This window comes from Rhinoderma darwinii, chromosome 3 (assembly GCF_050947455.1).
Source record: "Rhinoderma darwinii isolate aRhiDar2 chromosome 3, aRhiDar2.hap1, whole genome shotgun sequence".
Taxonomy (NCBI): domain Eukaryota; kingdom Metazoa; phylum Chordata; class Amphibia; order Anura; family Rhinodermatidae; genus Rhinoderma; species Rhinoderma darwinii.
The window spans coordinates 338,870,434-338,883,513 of record NC_134689.1 but is presented as its reverse complement, the minus strand read 5'-3'; the positions used below and the strand labels follow the sequence as shown (position 1 = coordinate 338,883,513).

Sequence of the window (13,080 nt, the reverse complement as noted above, 5' to 3'; positions counted from 1 at the left end):
AAATCTTTGATATGTCGTTAAATGAATACCTGGGCAAGGGTCTAATTTCCATAAATCATAATCATTTTGGGGGTGTTAAAGGGGCTTTTTGGCCTATTTTTTTTTTTATATTACTTTGTAACTATGCAATTTCTCTGGAAAAAAAACCACAAGTAAAACTTTGTACAAGTAGTCTTATAATATCGCAAATATAGCCTTTAGTATCATATTTGTATAAAACAATACATTAACAGATGTTCTTTGCTTACCCTCTGCTTTTCGGGATCGACATATCGGATTCCAAAGTAGTCTTTCTCCAGAAGATTCAAGTGGTGGCAGAGGAGGTCAAAAAGCTGCTGGCCCTTTGCATCTCTCTGCAAGACAAGATAACAACAATATGTCATTATTAAAGGGGTTATCTGGGATTATAAAATTGATGGCCTATCCTAATATTGGATCAGCTTTTTGAAGGGACTCATTCAAGTTCAAGTGAATGGGACAGTGCTGCATACCTTGCATACCTCGCTGCGAGTGTAACGGCATGTGCAAGTACGACCAGAAATTAAATCAATGTGAACATACGAGCGACACTGCCCCTTCACACAGGAGATCAACAGGGGTGCCGAGAATCAGACCCCTACCAATCTATTATTGATGGCCTATGCTAAGGATAGGACATCAATTTTAAAATCTCGGATAACCCCTTTAAATAACATCATATATATATATATATATATAGAATTATAATTATTTTTTTTCTTTATTAAGGTCAAAAAGGAGTAGACCTAAACATATCCAATATTAGCAGTTAGCTTAACACATAACAAATCATATAGATAAGCAATAATATAAATCCCACCCACCCCATAGATCCTCAAGCATCATATAACTCAGAAGATTACAAGGACCAACAAAAAATAAAATAAACATAAAAGTAAAATAATGAATAAACAGAAAAAAAAAAAATGAATAAATAAATTATAATAAATAATTATCCTTTTATATTTAACTCCAAGTCCCCCATATTTCCTCCCATTTAATGATGGAGTTTTGCCTGAACGCTCCTATTCTTTGACAGTCTTGGTCAATATCAGCCAGTCTGCAAAGCGGGGGGATCGTCCGCCATCCACTTTCTAGCAATTACTATTCTGGCCAATAAAAGGACCTTAAGAATCAGGGAAATCTGCACCTATAAGTTCAGAGGAACACCCAAGCAACGCCAAAATTGCAGATCCAGAAATATAAATTTTACATTTGAATCTTATTTCTAGAAAAATCTTACTCCAATATATCTTAAGTGCAGGGCACTCCCAGATTAAGTGAAGGAACCCTGCGGAAGGACGCTGGCACCTGATACAATTTGAATCTTTTCTGATTCACATTTTAAAGAGGCTGTCTGGGGTGTAATATAGTAGAAATGGATCAGTTGAAAATGACCACTAGCTGAAACACTTAGGGTATGTGCACACGAGAACTGGCTTTTACGTCTGAAATTACAGACTGTTTTAAGGAGAAAACAGCTCCATCGTTTCACACGTAAATGCTCCTCCTCGCATTATGCGAGGCGTCTGTGACGCCCGTAATCTTGAGCTGTTCTTCATTGAATTCAATGAAAAACTGCTAAAATTAAGTTTCAAAGAAGTGCCCTGCACTTCTTTGCCGAGGTAGTCAATTTACGCGTCGTAGTTTGATAGCTGTCAAATGACGACGCGTAAATGACAGGTCGTCGGCACAATACGTCGGCAAACCCATTCAAATGAATGGGCAGATGTTTACCGACGTATTGGAGCCCTATTTTCAGACGTAAAACGAGGCATAATACGCCTCGTTTACGTCTGAAAATAGGTCGTGTGAACCCAGCCTTAGGGCCTGTTCACACGGAGTTTTTTGACACGTTTTTTGACGCGGAAAACGCGTTGGAAAACGCGCCAAAAACGACCCAAAATGACTCCCATTGATTTCAATGGGAGACGGAGGCGTTTTTTTACCGCGAGTAAAAAAAACGCCTCGCGGCAAAAAGAAGGGACATGACCCTTCTTGATGCGGTTTCCGCGTCCAAAACCGCATTGAAAGCAATGGGGACACGTCAAAAAACACCTCGAACTAGTGAGGTGTTTTCTGACGAGTATATTGCTGAGTGTTTTGCAGGAGTCGTCTCCTGCTGCTAGTCCAGCCCAGAAAGGGGCTGTCATTTCCTGTCTGCTCGTGGAGCCTGAAAAACATCGTGGACAGAACTCAGGGATACAGAAAACCGAAGTCCTGCATCCAAATACAAGTAAGTGCACTTGCTCCTATGTTCCATACATGCTATACATGTATGGAGCTGTGCATTTTTTTTTTTAGAATTTTTTTTTTAATTTTTTTTTCTGATTTTTTTTCTGATTTTTTTTTTAGATTTTTTTTTTCTATTTTTTTATTTTTAATTTTTTAATTTTGTTATGCAGTTGTTCATGTTGTTCATGTATGTCATCTCTTTTTTATTTTTTTTTAACATTTCAGGAACAGAAATGACGACAGCAGAGGTGTACCACCGAATGGACATTGATGTTGGGAAATTGATTCAAGAAGTAAGTATACTTTTTTTTTTTTTTAATGTGGGCCTGTTCACATCAGCGTGGTTTCCGCTGAGGGGTTCCGTCGGTGCTTTCAGTCAGGGGAACCCCTCAACGGAAAGGCAAGTGTGAAGTGGTGACAGATCCGTTGCTAATTGTTTCTGTTTGTCCCCGTTGTGCAAAGGGTTCTGTCGTTTCGACTGAACCAATACCGCAGTGTAGGGAATCCCATTAGCAACGGATCCATCAGCATTGAAGTCAATGATGATGCAAACAGAAAACAATGTTTTTTTTAATGTGGGCCTGTTCACATCAGCGTGGTTTCTGCTCAGGGGTTCCGTCGGTGCTTTCAGTCAGGGGAACCCCTCAACGGAAAGGCAAGTGTGAAGTAAGTTCCGTTTGCATCACCATTCATTTCAATGGTGACAGATCCGTTGACAGAAGGCTGTCAGGCTGGGTTCACACGACCATGTTACGTCTGTAATGTACGGAACGTATTTCAGCCGGAAGACCCGGACCGAAGACAGTGCAGGGAGCCGGGCTCCTAGCATCATAGTGATGTACGACGCTAGGAGTCCCTGCCTCGCTGCAGGACAACTGTCCCGTACTGTAATCATGATTACAGTACGGGACAGTAGTTCCACGCAGAGGCAGGGACTCCTAGTGTCGTACATCACTATGATGCTAGGAGCCCGGCTCCCTGCACTGTCTTCGGTCCGGGTCTTCCGGCCGAAATACGTTCCGTACATTATGGACGTAACATGGTTGTGTGAACCCAGCCTCATGCGTGTGAAAACCTCGGCAAAAACAGCCTGAAAAACCGCCTGGAAAACCGCCTCAAAAACCACGTCAAAAACCACGTCAAAAACCACGTCAAAAACCACATCAAACATGAAAACCTCCAGGGTCAGTTTTTACAGGAGGAATTTTCCTCCTGCAAAAAACTCCGTGTGAACAGGGCCTTATAATTCTTATATACGTTTTCCCATCATCTAATAAACCTATATCCCTATTCCATAATCTCTGACTCGTGAAATGTGTATTTTTTGAATGTTCAGTAATGAGCATTTTATATATATTTGAAATAGTGTTTTTAGTAACTTTTGAAACAATGAAATGTTCTAACCCAACGTGGTGGTGTACCGTAAAATTAGGATTTACTTGAGTGTTAAGAAAATTTTTAAACAGAAAATTATTATTTACACCAAATGTGTTTTGTAATATTTAAAATGGAATCAATTGATTCCATTAAATAACATCTTTAATAGCGAACACAAGCCGATGGAACACATTAAAGGGGTTTTCCGAGAGTTAAAAAAAAAAAGAAGCTGCAAATGTTCTAAAATAACTAAATAATCAGTACTCATCACTTCAATCCCCTGCTGATCCAGCACAGATGCTCTGGCGGCCCCCCACGATCTTTGTCGCGGACTGTCAGTGGTGACGTTCCGTACATAGTAGCATCACCGCAGCGGTGGGACAACCGGAGCTTATTTTTGGGAGAACCTTCTAACAAAAAGTGATTGTGGGAAGCAAACGTACCTAAAGTAAGTAGATAGAATGCGATTCCCCAATATGTTCAGGGAGTGATTCAGGCACTGCAGAATGAATATATATTGTCAAGGGCTGCCAGTTCAGCTTTTTTTAACAGAATACTGGTGGCATTTACAACCTCTGTATGGGGAGATTTGGATTTACCCACAGCTGCCCTGCTCTATCACCTGAATCTCCCCACTGTAAAGTATGAAATGGCAATACATATTTTGGGCTTATTTAGACGAACGTGTAATACGTCCGTGCAACGCGCGTGATTTTCATTCGCCTCGCATGGACATATGTTCGTCTATGGGGCCGTGCAGACTGTCCGTAAGTTTCACGCAGCGTGCGTCCGCTGCGTGAAACGCACGACATGTCCTATATTTGTGCGTTGTTCGCGCATCGCGCACCCATTGAAGTCAATGGGTGCGTGAAAATCACGCGCAGCACCCGGAAGCACTTCCGTGGGACGCGCGTGATTCGCTCAACAGCAGTAAAAACTATGAATGAAAACAGAAAAGCACCATGTGCTTTTCTGTTTACAAACATACAAACAGAGTGTCATAATGATGGCGGCTGCGTAAAAATCACGCAGCCGCGCATCATATGGTGATGACACACGGAGCTGTTAAGTACCTTTTGCGCGCGCAAAACGCACACGCTTGTCTGAATCCGGCTTTAGCTATATATTGTTATAGAAGTTTCAACGTGGATCCGTACTTACCATTCTTGGCTTACTGAAAAGCCCAAAAATCTCCCTTCTATTTCACATAAGGGTTCCCTGACCCATTCACCAATTGCACTACAATCATAGCGGTTAGGGTATGTGCACACAACCCCTTTTCAGACGCAATGGAGGCGTTTTACACCTCGAATTAAGTCTGAAAAGACGGCTCCAATACGTCGGCAAATATCTGCCCATTGCTTGCAATGGGTCTTACGATGTTCTGCGCAGACGAGCTGTCATTTTACGTGTCGCGACACACACACACACAGTATATTTTTGTTTCTTCAAGGAACACCTTTTAAAACAATTTTTTTTTTTTAATGAAACAGTATCAGTGTGATTGGTGCAACTTTCTATTAAGAATAATTTTTACTTTTTGAGATACAGCTGCTTTGTATCCTGGGTACACAGCAGCTGTATCTTGCGCTGAGACCTGTATCCGTCAGTTCAGCAGCACTGACGGATACTGAGTGTCTATGACACACAGAATCCACCTGTTATCAATCCCATCTAAGTTATTAACTTAGATGTGATGGATAACTACTCGATCCTGCATGACCTGCTGTCACCGAACCCGTCAGTCCCACTGACCTGACGGATTTTGTCTCAGAGCAAGATACAGCTGCTGTGTACCCAGGATACAAAGCAGCTGTATTTGAAAAAGTTAAAATATTTTTTATAAAAATGTAATTACAAAGTTGCACCAAACACACAGATACACTGTTTATATATATATAAAAACACACACATATATATATATAATTTTTTTATTACTATTTTTTTTTCAAAGGTGTTTATAGCCTTTAAAGAGGCTCTGTCACCAGATTTTGCAGCCCCTATCTGCTATTGCAGCAGATCGGCGCTGCAATGTAGATTACAGTAACGTTTTTATTTTTAAAAAACGAGCATTTTTGGCCAAGTTATGACCATTTTTGTAGTTATGCAAATGAGGCTTGCAAAAGTACAAGTGGGTGTGTTTAAAAGTAAAAGTACAACTGGGCGTGTATTATGTGCGTACATCGGGGCGTTTTTAATACTTTTACTAGCTGGGCGTTCTGATGAGAAGTATCATGCACTTCTCTTCAGAACGCCCAGCTTCTGCCAGATCACGCTGTGACGTCACTCACAGGTCCTGCATCGTTTCAGACGAGCGAGGACACATCGGCACCAGAGGCTTCAGTTGATTCTGCAGCAGCATCAGCGTTTGCAGGTAAGTAGCTACATCGATTTACCTGCAAACGCCGATGCTGCTGCAGAATCATCTGTAGCCTCTGGTGCCGGCTCGTCTGACACGATGCAGGACCTGTGAGTGACGTCACAGCGTGATCTCTCGAGAACACGGCTGTGTCTGCACTGCCAGAAGCTGGGCGTTGTGAAGAGAAGTGGATGTTACTTCTCATCAGAGCGCCCAGCTAGTAAAAGTAGTAAAAACGCCCCGATGTACGCACATAATACACGCCCAGTTGGACTTTTACTTTTAAACACGCCCAGTTGTACTTTTGCAAGCCTCATTTGCATAACTACAAAAATGGTCATAACTTGGCCAAAAATGCTCGTTTTTTAAAAATAAAAACATTACTGTAATCTACATTGCAGCGCCTATCTGCTGCAATAGCAGATAGGGGTTGCAAAATCTGGTGACAAAAAGAAAAATCCAGCCTGACAAATATATCCCGTTATATGTAGGTTAAGTCCCAGTTCTTGGTGTGAGTGCAGCGTAGGGATCCACCTGATAGAGGGCGCCTTGATGTGGCAAGTGGGCTCACACAATTTGTTCAAAATCCGTGCTAAGAACCTCACTATTTGTAAGTATATGCAATGCATATTTATTTATATTTAGTGGTTTAGGAGGTATTAGTGTTCGCAGTGTGATGTCGCCATTTTCTTGTATGATATATATATATATATATATATATTTTTTTAAATTATAATTTCTTTTCACAGGTGTATATAGTCGTTAAGATAAAAACAAAAATCCAGCCTGACAAATGTTCTGTGCAAGCGAAGCATTTATCTCCGCAGGCAGAGCCGTACCATGCCTAATACTAAGTACACTCCTGCTAAAACACGTCTTCTAAAGCTCTGGAGGATTACGCCGTGGTGAAAAATAAGGCAAGAGGAAAATATGAGCCAGGGCACAAGCATCTCAGCCCGTGAGAGAAACCATTACTGGAGATCACTCACAGACAGGGAGCTCCTCATTTATTGCTTATTAGGAGTAGACTGTGTTCTAATTGATCTTGTTGCCTTTTATATACTCAGGAGCCACAGATAATGAATTGCTTCCACAAATAGAGGAATGCTAAATATCTCTGCAAACTCAGGCCAAACCAGGATTGTGAAGCTCCTCTCTTATATCACAGGGCATTTATAAAGACCTGATAATCCCTTTAAATAGCATTTCTCCCTGAAATAAAATGGTTTCGTAAATGAGCAAACAGATGCCACTCATGGCTGCCCATACAGTGTCATGGGGATTATCTCTAAGCTTTTCATAGACCCAGCATGGCATTAAATATTATGCAGAGTTACTAACCACCCCCATGCCACGTCCTTTTCCACTACTCTCCACTGTATTTCTGGCAATACTCATGAAACATGATGATCAGGACGAGCAGACAGATAAACGGCCCAGATAAAGTAGGAATAAAAACTATATTAAACAGTAAGACCTCCTGCACACGGCCATAGCTGTGTGTACGGTCCGTGATTACGGCACGGACGGGCCGCAGAGTGTCACCCGCGGGCCGTCCGCAATCACGAACCGTGCACACAGAAGACTTCACTAGAAACCACGGTCGTGTGCATTGATCCATAGGAAAGCATGCATTCTATACTATCCGAAAACGGCCAAAAATAGAACTATGTTTTGAGGGCCAGTATTCACGGACCGTTAAACAAAGTCTATCACGCGGATATTTTTCACTGTCGTTTGAATATAGCCTAAGGGCATGTTCACACAATTTTTTCCGGCGTATTTCGGAGCGTAAACCGGTCACATTATGATCTGAAATACGCATTGAAAATGCCTGCAAACAGCTACCCATTGTTTTTAATGGTTTTTTAGGCTGGGTAGTGCAAATGAGGCGTAATTTAATATAGTTTCAAAAAACGCAGCGTAAAAATACGCCTGGTAAAAAAGAAGTGCATGTCACTTCTTGAGTGGTTTTTGAGGCAGATTTTTACCATTCCCTATGGACACTTCAGAAGCGTTTGGGAAATCGGCCTCAAACGCCTGGTTTATGGGAGCTGTTTCTAGGCGTATTTTGTGGCGTATTAAGAGGCGTAAAATAGGCCAGCAATATGCCCGTGTGAACATACCCGAAAAGGTATGGCCAGCTTTAGGCATGGAGCATGAAAACTCCATACAGATGACTGTAGGGCAGCATTACTATGTACAGTCTCTATGAAGCAATGATCATTCATAGCTGATTACACAAGTTATACGGGTAAGTCAATTCTTAGAGAAAACAGTCGAAAAATTATTTCTTGCTAGGTCTTGCCTCGCTCTTCATATCAATTCCAGGCATGGGGCTCGCAGGCCCTGGGTTAAATTGAGCGGCTCTGATCTTATTGTGTGCTTGAGCGGGCTATAATCTCTTAGCAGGGAAATGGGAGCATGGAGTGAGCTGATGTGCTGTCTGTGGCTCTGCATTATTCACCTCACCTGCAGCATACGGTATCAGGGGCCGGGTATCCAATAGACTGGTCTCATACATACTATAGCACTGCTTTACTTCTACTGTGCGCAAAATGTTAATGAATTAAGATTCATGAAATTTAGTGCATTTTTCCCCCATTTACTTTAAAGGGGTTTTCCCACAAGTCTTAGCCTAACAATCATAATGCTATTACATTGCATATAGGTTAAGCATAATTTAGGCTCTGTTCACACCACCATCATGGTTGGATCGGTCACACGACGGACCCAGTTGACTATAATAGGGTCCATTGGGGTTAAATCGTGGTGTCTGTCGTTTAGAGGAGAAGAATAGTGTTGCATGCTGCGCTACTCTTCCCATCAAATATAACGGAACTGAGCCTCTGACGGTAATGTGAACTCAGACTTTAGGTGCATATTTGCTTAATTTACTTTATTTACCTAATGTCCCCAGAGGTTCCCTGCCTAATCTATCCAATTTTTTTCACTGTAGGACAACCACCCGCATTTGCGGGCCGTGCTGCCATTTAAAGTCCGGGAGCACAGTCCGTAAAAAGAAAAAATAGGACATGTCCTATCCTTTGCAGAGTCTTTCTACGTCATGGACACCGTCTCGTAAATATATGAGAAGGTGTCCGTCGGCCATAGAAAGGAATGGGTCCGTAATTACGAACTAAATCTACGGTCGTGTGCATGGGGTCTAAAATGGTCATTTATTTTCCTTTTTCACATGGCTAGTCCGAAGTTCACATTGCTGCATCTAGTCCAAAAGTTTAGCTATATATTTATTACAGACAGTGGTATAAAGCTACATTTTTACTGGTATCTTTCTATTGGACTGTTAGACTTGGCCAGATTCGGAGTTAGCAGAGTGCTGATGATCTAGCGTATGCTCAGCCTTTCTTATTGGTTATTGCCGGTTCCGGGAAACAAAAAGGCACAAGTTCTGACAATTTTTGGAGTGTGTCTGTGGGAAATGCTGCCCATTCATCCAGAAGAGCATTTGTGAGGTCAGATACTGATGTTGGAGCAGAGGGCCTGGCTCACAATCTCTGTTCTAGTTCATCCTAAAGACGTTGGATGGGGTTGAGGACCAGGCTCTGTGCGGGCCAGACAAGTTCTTCCACACCAAACTCACCCAACCATGCCTTTATGGACCTTGCTTTGTGCACTGGGGCACAGTCATGCTGGAACAAAAAAAAGGACCTGCCCCAAACTGTCCTCATAAAGTTGGAAGCATAAAATTGTCCAAAATGTCTTGCTATCCTGAAGCATAAGGGGATGTAGGAATTCAGAAAATTAATCTTACTTTTTTTTTATAATTAAAAGTTAAAAACTTTTCAAATATTCTTTCTGTATTGATTCCACACAGTTTTCAAGATCTCTGCTTGTTGTCCTTCAATAGGAACATTCATTGTTTACTTCCAGTGGATAAAATTCTGTCCTGGTCATGTGATGGGCACACAGGTGTTCGGCTCATTACAGTTGCAATATGTGTATCAGATCTGTGTCTTCTAGCAATCCCAGCACCTGTGTGTCCATCACATGACCAGGACAGGATTGTATCCACTGGAAGTAAGAAATGTTAGGGTATGTTCACACGACAGCGTCCGTAACGGCATGTGCAGGCGCTTGAACGCCGCGTCCATTACGGACGTAAATGGCGCTGCTATTCATTGGAGTCAATGAATAACGGCTCCAATTACGGCCAAAAAAGTGACAGGTCACTTCTTTGACGCGGGCGTCTATTTACGCGCCGTCATTTGACAGCGGCGCGTAAATTACGCCTTGTGTGAACAGACAAACGTCTGCCCATTGCTTTCAATGGGCAGATGTTTGTCAACGCTATCGAGGCGCATTTTTCGGACGTAATTCGGGGCAAAAACGCCCGAATTACGTCCGTAATTAGTGCGTGCGAACATACCCTAAAGATGCACGCAAGTAAGGATGACAACCGTATTTAAGATAGAAAAAATAAATATATTTTTCTTCAGATAAAAATTGTGATATACATAGCAAACACACACATGCATAAGGCCTTATTCACACGAACGTGTGAGTTTTGCGCACGTATTATTAGTCGATAGTTTATTTTATAGATATCTCTAGAATGTAAATATATATATTTATATTTTTTACGACTTCTAACAGATACAATGAGATATAAAGAGTAGAAATGTAACGTGCATATCAGAACTCTATTACTATAAGGATGGGTTCACACGACCTATTTTCAGACGTAAACGAGGCGTATTATGCCTCGATTTACGCCTGAAAATACGGCTCCAATACGTCGGCAAACATCTGCCCATTCATTTGAATGGGTTTGCCGACGTACTGTGCCGACGACCTGTAATTTACGCGTCGTCGTTTGACAGCTGTCAAATGACGACGCGTAAAATGACTGCCTCGTCAAAAGAAGTGCAGGACACTTCTTTGGACGTTTTTGGAGCCGTTTTCTCATAGACTCCAATGAAAACAGCTCCAAAAACGGACGTAGAAAACGCCGCGAAAATGGCGCGAAAAACGTGAGTTGCTCAAAAAACTTCTGAAAATCAGGGGCTGTTTTCCCTTGAAAACAGCGCTGTATTTTCAGACGTTTTTGGTCACTACCCTTAGGATTGTATTTGTATTTAATCCAATATGGAGATTTATAGGTCTCGATTTTACATTATATTTAAAAAAGCAAGTATTGGCTCTAGATTATTTTCTCGTAAAGTATCTATTTTTTATTTATTATATAAATATATGAGATATAAATACTTAGAACAAAACGTAAGATATTTGAATATATATTATTTTAGAAAGATTCTGAAGTTACAGGTTTCATTGAGACCTGTTGGACGAAGGCCGGATTCACACGAGCGTGTGCGTTTTGCACGCCCAAAAAACGTGGCGATTTGCGCGCGCAAAAGGTCCATAACAGCTCCGTGTGTCAGCTGCGTATGATGCGTGGCTGCGTGATTTTCGCGCAGCCGCCATCATTATGACACTCTGTATGTTTGTAAACAGAAAAGCACGTGGTGCTTTTCTGTTTTCATTCATAGTTATTACTGCTGTTGTGCGAATCACGCGCAGCACACGGAAGCACTTGACTTCAATGGGTACGTGATGCGCGAAAAACGCACAAATATAGAACCGGTCGTGAGTTTTACGCAGCGGACACATGCTGCGTGAAACTCACGGACTGTCTGAACGGCCCCATAGACGAACCTAGGTCCGTGCGAGGCGCGTGAAAATCACGCGCGTTGCACGGACGTATTATACGTTCGTCTGAATAAGCCCTAAGGCTATTTAGGGTGTGTATCCAATAGACTTGTCACTGGAGAAGTTTTGTTTTAATGTGTTCGCTGTCAGACCCTTCTATTATGCACCATTTTAGTTCATATACTTTGTGTTTCATTTCAGCAAAATGTTTTGCCACAGAGGTTTCTCCGTGTTTTCTTTTGGCCAAAATAGTGGAAGAAATTTGTTCTTTCGTTTTAGTTCCAAATGTTTTTATCTCACGCCTATGTTCATTGATACGAATCTTAATTAGCCGCATAGTCTGACCGACGTAAACGTTGCCAAATGGGCATTTTAACAAATAGATCACATTTTTGTAATTGCAATTGTAATAACCTTTAAAGTAGATCTTAGGATGATTAAAGATATTTCCTTTTATAATTGAACTACAATTGGGACATGATAAACATGAGTAGGTAACATTCTTAGGCCTCATGCACACGACCGTAGCCATGTGCACAGCCGTGATTTTCGGGTCGGACGGCCACGGAGTGTCAGCCGCGAGCCGCCCACAAATCGCGGGCTGTGCACATGGCCGCGGCCAATATTTTCAATGGACCCGAACCACAGAACACGGCTGTAATAAGGTTTGCCCGTTCTTTCTGCGGTCCGGGCTCCGGGGCCATGCACTGACCGTGGAAACCACAGTCGTGTGCATGGCCCCATAGGAATGAATGGGACCGTAAGTCTCCCGTGGATTTTCGGGGGAATTGCGGCCGCAAAAGCACGTTTATGTGCATGAGGCATTAGGTGTATTCAAGAAAGCATGTTTAGAACTAGGTTTTTTCTTGATGTCTGCTCTAATCAATTGATTTGATATAGATCTATCTTTTCTGTAGATGAATTTAGGTTTGTTTAGAATACCATATTTTTGGTCATGTTTCATCATAGCCCAATATTTAGTAATAGTGGTTTTTATAAGGTGGGAATGAACATTAATGGTTGTTCATTTTTGGTTTTTACTTTACTTATCCGTAAATCTTCTTTTTTATAAGACATTATTTTGTGTCCTATTTTGGACATCTCTCTATCTCTGTTTTCGTATCCTCGGGCGGTAAATTTCTCTATAATTTTATTTTTATGTTTAAGATATTCAGAGTCGGTACTAAAGATTCTGCGGGCTCGTATAAATTGTCCCTTAGGCTGGATTCACACCAGCGTGTGCGTTTTGCGCGCGCAAAAGGCACTTAACAGCTCCGTGTGTCATCACCATATGATGCGTGGCTGCGTGATTTTCGCGCAGCCGCCATCATTATGACACTCCGTTTGGATGTTTGTAAACAGAAAAGCACATGGTGCTTTTCTGTTTTCATTCATACTTTTCACTGCTGTTCCGCGAA

The 13,080-nt window shown here is 41.8% G+C and overlaps 1 protein-coding gene and 1 long non-coding RNA gene across 3 annotated transcripts in view; one reads left to right on the top strand and one right to left on the bottom strand.

Annotated features, from left to right (window-relative positions):
• FRMD5 (FERM domain containing 5) overlaps positions 1-13,080 on the bottom strand; it is an 82,971-nt gene that overhangs the window by 50,896 nt on the left and 18,995 nt on the right. For both annotated transcript variants that reach the window (XM_075858426.1, XM_075858427.1), the window contains exon 2: positions 249-353. In XM_075858426.1, coding sequence (XP_075714541.1) covers positions 249-353 — 105 coding nt within the window. The remainder of the gene's footprint in view (positions 1-248; positions 354-13,080) is intronic.
• LOC142749879 (uncharacterized) lies at positions 2,166-7,194 on the top strand. The gene is made up of 3 exons (XR_012882498.1): positions 2,166-2,254; positions 2,479-2,546; positions 6,739-7,194. It is a non-coding gene; the product is annotated as an uncharacterized LOC142749879 (long non-coding RNA).